Source organism: Protopterus annectens, chromosome 3.part1, assembly GCF_019279795.1.
Source record: "Protopterus annectens isolate FY-2018-M chromosome 3.part1, PAN1.0, whole genome shotgun sequence".
NCBI classification, from domain to species: Eukaryota; Metazoa; Chordata; order Ceratodontiformes; family Protopteridae; genus Protopterus; species Protopterus annectens.
Window position 1 is genome coordinate 1,501,613,596 of NC_056732.1, and position 14,786 is coordinate 1,501,628,381.

General features: G+C 43.1%; 1 protein-coding gene across 1 annotated transcript in view; it reads left to right on the plus strand.

Annotated features, from left to right (window-relative positions):
• The window catches only part of ABCF2 (ATP binding cassette subfamily F member 2), a 1,573,086-nt gene that overhangs the window by 837,574 nt on the left and 720,726 nt on the right, over nucleotides 1-14,786 (plus strand). Inside the window, exon 12 of the mRNA XM_044067572.1 lies at nucleotides 1,892-1,981. Coding sequence (XP_043923507.1) covers nucleotides 1,892-1,981 — 90 coding nt within the window. The remainder of the gene's footprint in view (nucleotides 1-1,891; nucleotides 1,982-14,786) is intronic.

The following is a 14,786-nucleotide window of genomic DNA, read 5'->3' on the forward strand; positions in this document are numbered from 1 at the left end:
ACAGACTGGAGGTTAATTTTAATAGTATGTACTTTCCCCTCTTGTTAAATATAAAATATTTTACATATAAATATGAGGATTTTGGAATATGGAGTGCGTATTTTCATTTCTGATGCACAGACTACATAAAGTTGCACATTATGTGATTTTGATTTCAAACACACTGAATATACACTGGTTTGACCACATGATCAGTTGTCTGTCATATTTAGCGACCATCCAGACATCACACCTCATTGTCCTTCAGTAGTCTTTAATTTTCCCCTTTTTCACCTGTCTACATCATCAGTATTAGATTATTTTTTTCAGAGAGACGTTTCTAGGTATGGAGTTGTGATAGGGATGTTTGAGATAGGGTCTATATTACCACAGCGAAAAACCCTATGCACGAATACCGAAACATCGACCCCTATACAGCGAACTGCGAAAAATCCCAAATGCACTAAACCGCGAAAAAAAATCGAACTGCCGGTCGGCCAACCCCACCACCCGCTACATACTATCTACCCAAACAAAATAAACTACATACATACACTAACCAAACCCTACTTCTAACCTAACCTAAACTAAAGCACCAAAACCCTACCTCCAACACTACACTAAACCCTACAAACACAACTATCTATGCACTCTCCTTAACCCCTCCCTAACCCTAAGGTCCGTAACTACCGCACACATCCCCTACAGACATACACCTAAACAAAATAAATACACATACATACACTTAAAAAAAAAACCCTACACCTAACACTACTGCACTTACCGTAACCCAAATCCTAACACCAAAGTCCTGTCTATCGCACACTTACCTTACGGAGCTATACCGCAGACAGACCAACCAAAACAAATCGACATTTTGAAATTTGCGGTTTTGAACGTTCAGGGTTTACGTACTTCACAGTACGGTTTGACGTCTTCATATTCGCCTAAAGGGATTTTCGATCACGTAATAGGAACCCTTGAGATGTATGGTCCTGATTTTCAGGAATGTACATGATTTTTGACTCAATGTTACTCGGTCTCCCAAAAATTAAGGATTGTTGGAGAAAAGTGGGTAGATCACACCTAAATAGTTTTGACTGACTTTAATTCAGGAAATTCATGTTAATTTGCATGCTGCTGTTCTGACAACTTCTCAGATTAATAGTACCAATGTTTTAAAATGTGTCCCTGATTATTTCTGGATTTGTACCTGATTTCTGGGGGGTTTGAGGTCACACGGGGTCAGTCATAGGATGGTTTGATAGGTGGAAAAGGCTAGATACAGGGAGTTGTGGCATTGCTAAAGAAGTTTTTTTTTTTTTTTTTTTTTGCATACTGTGTACAAGAGCAGTACCTCCCTTGAGTCTTTTGTCAAGTCTTCAAGTAACAAAATGGTGCATTGTTACGAATATACTTTTATTACCTTTATAGGGAAGATTTATCTTTTTCACTTGACTACTGTAGAAACCACTGAAAAGATTACTAACACTGCTTTTCACCATAGCCTTAACAGTAATTTGCAGTCGCATTCTGGCAATTAGGGCAGAGGATTAAGTCTATGAGCTGCTGATTATAGTTTGAATCCTACAGCCCCTGTTGCCTGATGTGACACTGAGCAAGTCATTAAACCTGGCAGTGTTCTGCAACAGTTGAAAACTTAGGCTAAACCTTTCAGTGGTTTCCTGGACTGCATGCCTAGTTAACTACTTGCCTTTTAGTGAAATAGTTATGCATAATTATGCAGTAAGTGTAGAGTAAGGTTTCCTATTTTCATAATCAGTACAAAGTGCATCAGCTTTTGTTTGAAATGCAACTCCTACAAATTAAGTTAAAACTGTTATGTTCTAGTTTGTATTTGTCCCCTTTAGGATAAAATGTCTCATTAATATTTTGATATTGCCTTTTGCAGACTTTATCATTTTATTTCCTGTCTTGTGGTAAAATTCCACCTCCTGTCATCATGGTGCAGAATGTTAGCTTCAGATACACACAAGATGGGGTATGTATGAACTTTAGCATTTGACAAACATTAGTCGTGTAACAAATCAGTGACTGAAGCTTAATTGTGGATATATCTTTCCCATTCTAATTTGTGAGTACTAGACTTCATCTTGATTTTGAATGCATGTAATTTCAAGCATGCTGTGTACTGCCATGCATTCTAATTGTCTTATTCAATTTTGGAGTGTGCTGTAGTGAAATGAGGGAAGTGATAATGACAAAAAAAATAGGTAGCTGCTATATTGGTTTATTTCTTTTCTGACAGATTTTTTAAACATTGATCTGATGTCAATTTTCATTCTTTCCTCAACTGATGGGTTTGGATCCGATCCCTCTGATCAGATTTGGTTATTGCTAAAGCTCATGGCAACCTAATAACACTCAAGCTTCTCCTTTAGCCGTAATGCACCAACGCCAATTACCTCTGATCTCATTTGCCGCTTTACGTGCAAGACATGGTTCACCTTTACTCTCGAGCGACTATTAGATAAATGTATATCAGAAACCTAAATATTTCAAAACAGTGTAAGAAACTTCTCTGAGTGTAAGATTTTCAGTCCATATGTCCTTCTATTCCTATGTTGCAGTATTCTTGTAGGATTTCCTGCCCTCAGGCAACTCTTACGTCTGCTCCTATACAAAAGCTTCAGCTTGGCTGTTGCAGCTGCGTGGGACATCACACATAGGGCCGTAAACCAGGGGCCTTAAATTTGATGTCTGCGCACACAATCCTCAGAACCTGAAGCTCAGCAGGCAGAGTAGAAGGCCAAGCAGGAGGAGGAGCCAGTGATGTCAGGTGTGGAATCCTGGGGTCCTTTTGTGGTACAGATAGGTCCAAGGTGATGGTGTTTACTTTCCTTCAGGCTTAAGTCTTAAATACTATTGCTAGTATTTAATTTCCTTTTGCACTTTGTGTAGCTCTTTTTAATTGCCATTGCTGGTAATTTTTCTTTCCTTTTTTTCTTTAAAACAAAAAAAAAAAAAAGTTAATTTTTGAGTGTTGGGCTATGGCGGACAAAGGCTCAGTGGGGTTTAAAACTGTGAAACGTGTTGGTAATAAAATTCATCTGTCGGGTGCCCACACGTTGTGTATACTGCCTGGGACAGTTGCATCTTTGCTCAGTATGCCATGGATTTAACCCCAGGGCACTTGAGTGGAAGAGCAAGCTCATCTTAACTTTTTTCTCTTTTCTTTTAGTGAAGCTATATCTGGAGATTCCACCAAATCTAAAGTACCAAAAACAACTTCAAAATCTACAGTTTCGGAGCCTTCTAAGGAAAAAAAAAATAGTGGTTCTGACCTCAACCTTGGATCAGAGAAAGAAAAAGGAAAAAAATGGTGGATCAGATTTCCACAAATTCTACGAAGAGAGATTCGGATCAGACTACTATTTCAGTTATTTCTCTGTTGAGAACAAGATGCTCTCCATTTATAGATCCAGTCCCCTCAAGATCACCCTCAACCTTTTTTTTTTTTTTTTTTTTTCTGAGATCCAGGTTCCCATCTTTGATTTTAACAGAGGAAGATGTGGAAAGAGTGGTGCAGAAGATCCTCTTGGTGCCGAGTCGGATGGGTGTCCTACCTCTTCAGGTCAGGAGGTCCGTTCTTCGTCCTAACCCCTGATACAAGTTCCTCTTCTGATTCCTTCTACTGCCAGAGTCCTTGGATTCAGACTTTTTGGCTCCATCTAGCTTTGATCTGAAGGTAGGAATATCTTCGGATCTGAAGCTTCCTCTGAGTGCTGTGGTCCAGTGCGGCCAGAAGAGCTGTCAGAACAGAAGCTTCCCTGTTAAGTCTAAGGTGTTGCAGTCGACTCCAGAGTTGGAGCTGCCTGTGCCTTGCAGCCTTGGCACAGGTTAGCTTGACTCCGGCTTCGACCTCAGAGATTGCCTTTGGAGCAGGATGGGGCAACAGTCCAAGAGCTTGTCTTTTCGGAGCCAGGATCATCTCTATCTCACTGGGGTGGTCTGCCTTTGAGGCTATGGAGAGAATTTTGTCTGTATTGGCAGAACAGACTGATCCATACCTCTCTGATGTCCACTCTGCAGCTTTGATGTCTCTGCACACAGAGCCTTGTCGTACTTTTCCACAGGGACTTCCCAACAGGGTATTTTGATTTCTTCTGATACCTTCCCAGAGCATCCTGTGTAAGAAGATGCACTTAAACTCCCCAAGAGGAGTCCATCACAGAAGATACAGACTTAGATGAAAGTGAAAGGTCCCCACGGTCACCTCTTGAAGATGTCTCATTTGGAGACATCCTTGAAGTCTTAAAGCAGAGAGGTGCTGGATGCTTAGCAACCCTTCATCTGAAGAGTCTGTATTCCTGGAGGGTTTCGGTACTGGCCCATCTACCTCCTGGGTGACTCTGCTTGCTGATGAGCTCATTGATTTGGTCTCCTGGCAGACTTGGAAGGAAAGTGACGCAGTTGAACTCTTATGTCAGAGACCAGACAAGATTATGACACCTCTATAGACAGGCAGTTTTGGGAAAAGGGGGGGTGCCCGTTGATGCCATGGTCATGGTGGTGGCCACCAAAAAGGAACTTTCCAAGGAGAGTTCTACTATTCATCCCCCCAACAGGGAGTCTAGGGTGATGGACAGGTTTGGGAAATGTGCCTGTGCTTTGAGTGACCTTCGCCTTAAGATTGCTGAATTATTTGGTACATTTTACAAGGTTGCAGAGGGACTTGATTAAGGAGCTGTCAAATACCTTCTAAAGATCCATTTCTGAAGAGGTCCAATCATCCATGACTTTTCAGTTGGCTATGCTGCAATCTGTTTCCAATTCTTCCATGAGGCTCATTTCACATGTAGCTGAAAGAACCTCAAGGGCAGTGGGTTCAAGCATTTCCATCAGGAGGCATGCCTGAATATGCTTGTGTGATTTTGTGGAGCCCTTCAAGTCTTCATTCATTAGTGCTGCCTTTGACGGTATGTCTGTTTGGCCCCAAAGTAAAAGACATTATTGAGGTGCGAGATGGATGGAAAGGCCCTGTCTGCTATGGATGTACGTTTTTTTCAACCCATCAGAGATCCTTTTCTAGGAATCAACAAGGTGGTCAAAAGATGTGGTTCAAGAAATCCCAAGGTCCTTTCCAGGACACACATGGGGAAAGTTTTCCTGGGGTAAAGGAGGGAACTCTAATGGTCAACCCCCACTGCAGGGGAGGCTTGCAATACCAAGGGTCCTGAAAAGGGGCCCCGATTGCCCTCCTCCGGAGGCAGTCTGGGGTCGATTGTACCTGCACCAGAGAACCTGGCTAGACTTGAAAGATACTTGGATTATTTCTAGAGGTTATATAATATCCTTTTCCCTTTCTCCTCCAATCTCAAGAAAAATCCTAGATGTTCCACCCAGTCAAAGGGCGCAAGCAGCAATTCAAGTACAAAAGCTGCTAGAAAAAAGTCATCCAAGAGATCCCACCACACCAGATAGAATCCGGAAATTACTCAAGGTTCTTTAGTGCCAAAGAAAACAGGGGACTTCAGACCAATTTTGGATGTCAACAATTTAAACAAATCAATGTGATGCACCAAGTTTCAGATGGTCACAGTTCAGTCCATTCTCCCGTTCTGGGTAAGGACGGCTGGATGTGCTCAATAGACCTTCAGGATGCGTACTATCACATAACGATGAACAGGCTATCCAGCAGGTATTTATGCTTCTGGCTGGGAGCCAGTCATTGCCACTTCAGAGTTCTGCCCTTTGGTCTCACCACAGCCCCCCAGGGTTTTCACCAAATGTATGGCGGTAGTATCAGCTCACTTGAGACTGCAAGGATTCTGGGTGTTTCCCTATCTAGACAACTGGCTCATTACTGCCCTGACCAGGCATCAATTAATAAGGGCAAGAGATCAGGTTCTCCAGACGTGTTCTCATCTGGGGATACACATAAACTACTTAGTCTCTATTGGAACTAACTCAGAATTTGGAATTTCTAGAAGCAGTATTCAACACAGGCGATAGCTTCACTGCCTCCCTCAATGGTTCATACTATAAATTCACAGGTCAGAAAAATAATCTGCAGTACCAAGATTTCAACCCACTTGGTACTTCAAGCTCTAGGATCATTGTCAGTGGCAATAACACTAGTGCCTTTAGCCAAATTTTAAATGAGGATTCTACAGTGGATGCTAGGAACACAATGATTGATACTTTGCCAATCCATGTCTACCATACCTCTCAACTGTCCAGGTTTTCACAGAATGTCCAGATTTTTGCTTCATATTTAGTCTGTTGCTCAACATTTGTGGTTTTCTAGCAACTCACTAAGGATTGAAGTTACTAAATAATGACATGTTTGAGTTTAACTTTATAATCTTCAGAAAATGCATGCCACCACAACACAAAACCTGTTCTGTCAACTTTCTAAATATATGAGCAGTATTTAAAATCTGTCCTTATTTCTGGGTCTTTGTCCCCTATTATTTTAGGCTTTGTCCAGATTTCGTGAGCTAAGAGGTTGAGAGGTATGATGTCAATTCTGATATAAATCATTCATATATGCAAGAGAGATCTCAGGTGGTGGATTGAGTCAGATTAGGTTTCAAAAGGCTGTCTGTTCATTCCCCCTCAGCCATAGGCCCCAGTGACCGTTGGGGATGCTTCCCAATTGGGGGGGGGGGGGAGGCATTTACTGGAGAAAACAATCCAAGGCAATTGGTCCCTGAAGAGGCCAACTTGTATATCAGTATCCTATAGATGAGGGCAGTGCTTTTGGCATTGCAGACCCTTTAGGGTGCTGTCCTTTGGGGATGATTGCAATTCAAACTGACAATGTCAGTAGTTTGGTATATTAAACAAGGAGAGACCAGATCTTGCCCCATGTGTTGAGAACTGCTCAATGTGTGACAGTGGGCAATCTCGTCCAACCTCTTTCTCATAGCAATGTGCATTCCAGGAAAGTCAAGTGTGATGGCAGACCAGACATTCTGCTACCGCATGAGTGGTCTCTCATCAAGAACGCGACATAAATTATTTTTTGACAGTGGGGCCAGCCTTGCTGCATTCGTTTTGCTTCTTCCCTAAATGCAAATGCAGCAGCTCTTTTCCCCTAATTCCCCCAAGAAGGGGAATCACCAAAGGATCCTATACTTCACAGTTGGCCTCCCAGTCTACTTGATGCCTATCCACCAAATCCCACTAATTTTGAAATTCCTACAGAAAGCCGCCATGTTGGAGCAAAGTCATCCTCATTGCACCTTATTGACTTTCAGATGTGGTTCCCCTTCTTTTGGCCTCACTTCACTGTCCTTGCATTCTGGATCTGACTCCAGACCACCTGTCTCACCCAATGGACATGATCCATCCAGACTTACCCACATCTCAGGCTGACCGCTTGGCTTCTCCAGGTCATTTAATAGCCAGACAACTTGTGCTCTGTTCACCTGTCCAACATGTACTTTTATCTTCCCATAAATCTTCAACATGAAAACTCTGTTCCAGAGATGGAAACAAGTTTGTGTAATGGGCATATCAAAATCATGTTGAACCTTTTTCATCTCTGATAACATCCTAGAATTTTTGGCCCAACTTTTTAAAGGAGCGAGTTCCTCAACCGCTAAATTTCAGTTAGCAGCGGTATCAAATTTTCGCATTGGATTTGAGATTAGTCTATCACCTCCTATAAGTTGCACAAAGCTTTTTTGCAAGGCACTCTTCTTTTAAGGCCTCCTTTTAAAGACCCCCCCCCCCCAATGAGACCTGAATCTGGTACTGTAGGCACTTATCCATTCCCCTTTTGAACTAGCAGTTAAGTGTGACCTTAAATATCTTTCTTGAAGTTATTAGTGGCCATTACTTCTGCTAGACGAATGTCAGAGATTTAAGCCTCATCTTCAAAAACCTCCATACTTTCACAAAGATAGTAACATTAAGAACCAGTGCATCCTTCCTTCCCATGGTGGTGTCAGAATCTAATATCAGTCAGTCCATTAAATTACCAGATGTTCTTCGTGTTTCCCTGTTGCAGTCATCACACTTGGGTTATCTGCCTGCAGGTAGCCCTCAGTCGGCCCGAATACCAGAGTCTTGGGATTTCTGCATCGGATGCTGTCACCTCTTCCATGACGTCAGGTCGTCATGGGTGTAAAACATGCAGCCGACGCCATTATATCAGCTTTTCTTGCCACCTGGGAGCCCGAAGCAGAAGCATTTCGCAAGTGCCGGTCGGCCGCTTCCTGACATTTTCATTTTTTGAATTTCAAACCTGAAGTCTTCTAAAGCTAAGTAACCCCGTTGGGGATCCTTTTTTTTTTTTTTTTCTTGCTCTAACTGATGTCAGAAAAAGTTAACAATTGTCTTGCCTGTGGAAAGCAAATACCTTGGATTTTCATTCTTACTGCCTCATCTGTTTAGGCCTAGACAAAGACGTTCCTAGCTGTAGGTTTTGTGCCTTATTTAACACCCGAACTGTCTTTGTCACTAAATTCTTTCGCTCTCGTTCTCCATATTCTGATATGGCTTCGATAAGCCATCCGACTACTGATCTTCCGAAAAAACGTAAGGATAAAGACAGAGACCACATAGGTCCAAAACTGCCGACGACTCTTCCATTAAGCTAGTCGCCAGTCCGCCGGTACTCTGTGAGAGGCACCTTCGCAGCCCCTGATACCCGCTTCTGCAGATTTGCAGGCCTCTGCTAAGACCCTTTCGGTATGCCGCGAGATGCTTCTTCGACTATGGAACCTGTGGATGTCTCTACCTTGGATGGGTCTGGAGCCGCTGTGCAAGCACCAGCTTCTGAGGGTGTATTCCAACCTTCCTTCCGATGTGCGCTTTAAACCAACAGCTTTGTTTTTTTACTAAAACTACAGAGATTCTCAGGCCCAGAGTTCGCACTACGCCTAGAAAACCGATGACCAAAGTGCATGCTCAAGCTCCCTTGCCACAGAAACAAATGCTTAGAATGGCTGAAGACCTTATAACTTTAGGGGAAGCCAGTCTTCCCCATCTAAAAGATAAAGAATTGATTTTCCTTCTGATTCTACAGACCATGAGTCCGATGACTCTGATCCCTCCGATTACCAGGACGTACCCTTATCTACCTATGAGGATTCAGATAGAGGATTCCATTCCCTCTGCCTCCCCTCCAGAGAACTTTTCTTTTGTTGAAACCTTACATACTTTAAAAGAGCATTTCCACTGGGAATGCCGGGACTATCTTCAGTCCAAAAAGAGACTAAGAGAATTTTTAGACTTGCCTCCGCACAGGCCTCTAGCTATACTCCCTGTCCTGGACATTGTAGATGTCTTCATGGAATCCAGTCTTACTCCTTACTCCAGATACTTTACCAGCTCTTAGAAAGCCTGACAGGTACTACAGAGTACCTGATTCTCACAAATTTCTCTCTAAGAATCCCACTGCGGATCCAGACACTATTTCACAGGGACCTAAAGGCATTAAGGCTACTACAGCCAAAAACCCTACCCCTTCGGACAGGAATTCTGGAGCTTTAGACAGATGGTGTAAGAAGGTATATACCTCTGCAACTCTTGCCATCAGGGCTTTGAACTGCCAGTTTCACATGTTGAAGTACCAGCCGCATATTATGTAACTTAACAAAAAATGTTGTTGCTTCCAGATTGTACAGAAAATAAAGATTTACAACAGTTAATGCATTTTGCAAACCAAGTTAATAAGCATACTTTGCAGTGTGGATGTCCTTCATGGATGCATCTGCAGTCATAACAACTGGGTTGTCCTGTCGTCAGGCAGCCCTTCAGTCGGCCGGATTCCAAAGTATGTCATCTCTGTTGGTCTTGGGTATAAAAAGCATCAGCGGCGCCATTTTCTTCAGTCTTTCTTGCGTGCCGTCGGTCGGATCCAGAGATTACTTCTAGGACTCTTTCTTACCTCAGCCCGCCGCCTCAGCCGATGTCAAAAAAGTTAATAATTGTTTAACCTGTGGGAAACAAATACCTCATAAGATTTCCACTCTTACTGCCTGCCTTGTTTAGGCCCAGCCGTTCTGATTTTGCGAAACCATGGTTAAGCAAACTGATCAAAATACAGAAGCTATCTCTACAAATCAGACACCATTCCCTTGATGTCTCTAGGTGCTGCTAGGCAAACAGTGCCTGTTAAACCCCACACAACCAGGCAGAAGATTTAATTTCATTAATTAGAGGATCTCCAGACAGGGCCTCTCAGCCCCCAGAGAAAGAGAGGGCAGAGCCCCTGAGCCAGTGTCTCTAATGATTTCTGCTGATGAATCAGACATAACTGACCAGCCAGAGGCTCCTTTCTCCAATTTTGAAGATTCTGATGCTGAAGAATCCATTCCAGCTACTTCCCCAGAAGAATTCTCCTTTGGGAAAACCTTGCGCCAGCAGAGAACAGTTCCAATGGCAGCAACAGGATTTTCAGACTCCAGGAAAAAGACTAGGACTTTTTGCACCTTCCACTGTTCTCTCTGGTGGATGATGCTTTTTTTCAATGTGATCTGGCCCAGATTCTTCTTTACCCCCCTGCCCCCCCAACAGACAGATTTACAGGGTGTTTACAAGGCCCTCTTGCAGACCCCAACTATATCCCAGGGTCCCAAGGCAGTAGTCCCGCGACCATAGCTAAAACCCTGTTCCTTCTGAAGGGAAGCAAGGTCATTAGACAGATGGGGTAAAAAAGTTTACACTTCCAGCACTCTCTCAGCTAAGAGCTTTAAATTTTCAGTTTCACATGATACAATCTTTAAAATGTGGCTATGATGCACTGGAGGGCTTCATTTAGATCAGCCATGACTGGGTACACAATTTAGAGAGCATGCATAAAGGAAAGCAAGCTTTACGGGATCATGTTAATAAATTGCTATATGCTCTCCTATGGATAACACAAGAGGTTTAGCAGGAACTGGCCTGCCAAAATTGGTCCTTTCCTGACTCCCACAGACCCCAAAGGGAAAGGGGCAGGAATAGAGAGGCAGAAACCAATCCAGAGATCCACACAGAGTGGCGACAGTGGCAAGGCAAGTGGCAAGTGGTAACAACAGAGGCACCCTCTCAACCCCTGCACACAAGCATCAAGTTGTAATCCTAAACTTAATCCTAAATCCGCCTCTACCAGCTTCTTCTCAGCAACTTCTCTAGGCGAAAAAAAACCTTTATTTTCAAACAAAACAACAAAAGATTTTCCAGACTATTCCTAGTTCCAAGAAAGGAAAAGTTGGAGACCAATTCTGGACCCTGTCACCCTAAATACTTTATCATTTTCCCCCAAAAAAAAAAAATGCCCCCTACAGCTTCTTCTTTGCTGGGCAAGGCAATGTTGGCTGGTAACTCTAGATCTCAAGGAGGCATAAGATTTCTTGCAGGATCGGAGCACTATCAATTAATTCAAATTTATCCATACCTCAAGCTGACAACAGATTTACACACTGGGATACACAGTCAATTTACAAAGTCAAGACTGATACCATCCCAGACAAGGACTTATTGGACACAGTAAGACAAATGGCATTCCTAACTACAGAAAACAAAAGAACTCCCTCTTTATGGCATCATGCATAATCTTGGTTCCATTTGCCAGACTACATATGAGAAAAACTACAGTGTACCCTAAAGAATTTTATGTCCCAACACAGACACACTATGGTGGGCTCAGGCATGCCAAGAAATGCTGGCAGTAAAACTGGCAAACTCATTCTTACTGCAGAATGACTTTGAACTCTAGCAGATATATCAAACAGCATATGCATTCAAGTACTCCTGATGCCTTTGATGCTAACTCAGAACAACTACAGCACCATGCATCCAAACCTAAAAACATTGCAACTGACTGCATGGAACATCACAGCTGCTAATCCAGAGCTTTCACAAAAGATGTATCAAACATGTTCAGGCCTGTCCTACACCTCCATCAAGATTCATGCATCAGCCATTTCAGCAGAATACATTTGATCCACCTGTTTTTCACAGCAGTTCCTCAGAGGAATCAAGAATGTAAAAAACCACCATTGGCAGCTTGGGGGTTGAACTTTGTGCTAGAAAGGTTGACAGTATCACCTGTTGAACCAGCAGCAACAGCAGACCTACAACACCTGGCAAGGAGGGTTTCAGAACTACAACCTTAATGGCATCTTCCACCAAGATAGAGTGTCCATGAGGACTAATCCAGGTGGTATCCAGAGTGTCCTTAAACCAGGCAATCAAAATAGCAGAAAGACTGACCATAACATAAGACCTCCAGGGTTTGCCTATGACTGCAGATGCATCCATGAAGTGTAGATGTCTTTGTTTGTATTTATGTACATACATGCTTATTTTTGTGTTTACCTCTATCTTTTGGAAACATTGGCATCTATCCAAAATTCTTAGCCTTCTAGAGGGGCTCTGGCATCTGGGGGGCAAAACACTGAAGAAAATGGCGCCGGTTGATGCTTTATAAGACCAACAGAAGAGATGACGCTGGTGGGTGAAGTGCGCATCAGGCCGCCGCGGACCAGAACTTAGGTCCGTCCGACCTGGGCTGCCTCTGTCTACAGGACAACAACTTTGTATGACTGCAGATGCCATCAATTCGGGACATCTTAGGTACAAAACTGTACTTTTTGATGCCTTAGAAGTATCTTGCAGAGCTGCTGTCACTGGGTCTGTACTGAGAAGGCATGCTTGGCTGAAGGAGCAAATCTTGCCAGACAATGTCAAAGCAAAATTACTAGATGCTCCATTAAACCAGGAAAGGTTGTTTGGCACACAAGCAGAAGTTCTTAAAAAGATGGAGGAAAAAGCTAAATCTATGCAAACTATTAAAGATTTCTTACAGGTGCAGCCACCTAGATTCAGTAGGCATTGGCCTTCTAAAAACTGGTCCTTTGCAGTCCCTCCCAGGCATTCTCAGTCCAAACCCATGGGCAGCAGGCCACCAAGACTACAGTCTCAGGGTATGCAGAGATCTAAACAATGGAGCACTCCCTCCTCTAAAACAGGGAGTGGGTAAGCCACAAGTTCACATTGACTTGTCTATCTTCCTTCCAAGCAAAGCCCAAGTTACTTGCACCCCTAGGAGGAAAAATCACCCTGCATGCAAGAAATTGGATGTCCATTACCCAGGACCGATGGGTCTTAAACATTGTATCACAGGGATACAGATTCTTCCACTCACTGCCAACCCCAAGCAGATTGCCAAATCTTCTGCCAAACCAGTGGGCATAGGCTCAAAAGCAAGTACTTTCTCTTCTCTTTATCAGAGCTATGCAACCTGTGCCTATAGCACACAGGGGATAGGGTTTCTACTCTAGACTGTTCCTGGTGCCCAGAAAAGAGGGCTCTTGACTTCAAACAGTTCCTGAGAGGAGCTAACAATTTAAGGCCCCTGAGGGGAGAGCTCCCACCCCTGCCATAGGACCTTAACTTTGTACTAGAGAAGCTCCCGCTTCCCCCTTTTGAGCCTGCTGCAGCAGAGTTAAAATTCCTCTCTTGGAAAACAGTCTTACTTCTAGCCATCACTTCAGCAAAAAGAGTGTCTTGAGTTACAGACACTAATGGCTGTGGAACCCTTCATTGTTTTCCATGCAGACAGAGTTTCCCTCAGGACTAACCCATCATTTATGCCCAAGGTGGTGTCCAGTGTGGCTTTAAACCAATCCATCCATTTACTAACCTTTTTTCTTAATTCTCAGAATAAAGGGGAAAGGATTCTGCACTCCTTGGACGTGCACAGACAGCTCAGGTTCTACCTTGACAGAACTAAACCTTTCAGAAAATCTGACCAGCTAATAGTCAGCTTCGCTACAGGAGCAGAGGGCAAGGCCATTTCTAAGCAAACCATTTCCAAATGGATAGCCTACTGCATCCATTTTTGATACAAACACCATGGAAAACCTACCTCACAGGGGATCAGAACTCATTCTACTATGGCTACCTCAACCTCTACAGCATTTCTCAGGGGAGTCCCCTACCAGGGACATCCTGGAAGCTGCAACCTGGAGTTTTGTACACACCTTCATCAAGCATTACCACTTAACCTATTTTTTGTAAATCCAGAGCTGGATTTGCCACAGCAGTCTTACAAGGCCTGCTAGCCAGCCCCAATACTTTGACTTCCTCTACCCTTCCTCAGCTTTGGGAATCAACCCAAGTGTGATAACTGCAACAGTGAAACACGAAGAACATAGTACAGTTGTGTACACTTACCATAAATGTAGATGTTCAAGAGTATTCACTGTTGCAGTCCTGGTCACCCTTCCTCCAGCCCCATGACTTTTCTATTTTTTCCACCTATCCTCTTTTTGGCCATACCTTATGGCAATGGTATTTACTTTTTACTGGAGGTGTTCCACGCCATGTAATTGCTTCTGATTTTGGGGGCTCCTGACATCTGGGATAAGAAAAACTAATGTAATGGCATCTGCTGCATGTTTTATACCCATGACGACTTAATGTCATGGAAGAGGCGACAGCATCCGACGCAGAAATCCCAAGACTCTGGTATTCGGGCCGACTGAGGGCTTACCTGCAGGCAGATAACCCAAGTGTGATGACTGCAAAACAGTGAATACACTCGAACATCTACATTTATGGTAAGTGTACACAACTGTACTTTTTCTTTCCTAAATTTGCTAACCAAGACAGATGCATGTTACATTTATTGGATGTTCAGACAATTATGTTTTTACCTACATAGAACAAAGGATATCGGAAAATTTTCATTTGCAGAATTGAAATTGGGAAAATCAGTTGCCAAAGTAACTTTAGCAAGATGGTTGACTAATTGTATTTCATTTATTTATAACAAATTGGGTATTGCTTTACAACAACTGGCATGGGGTCGTTCATCTAGATCCATGGCAACAATTTCAGTT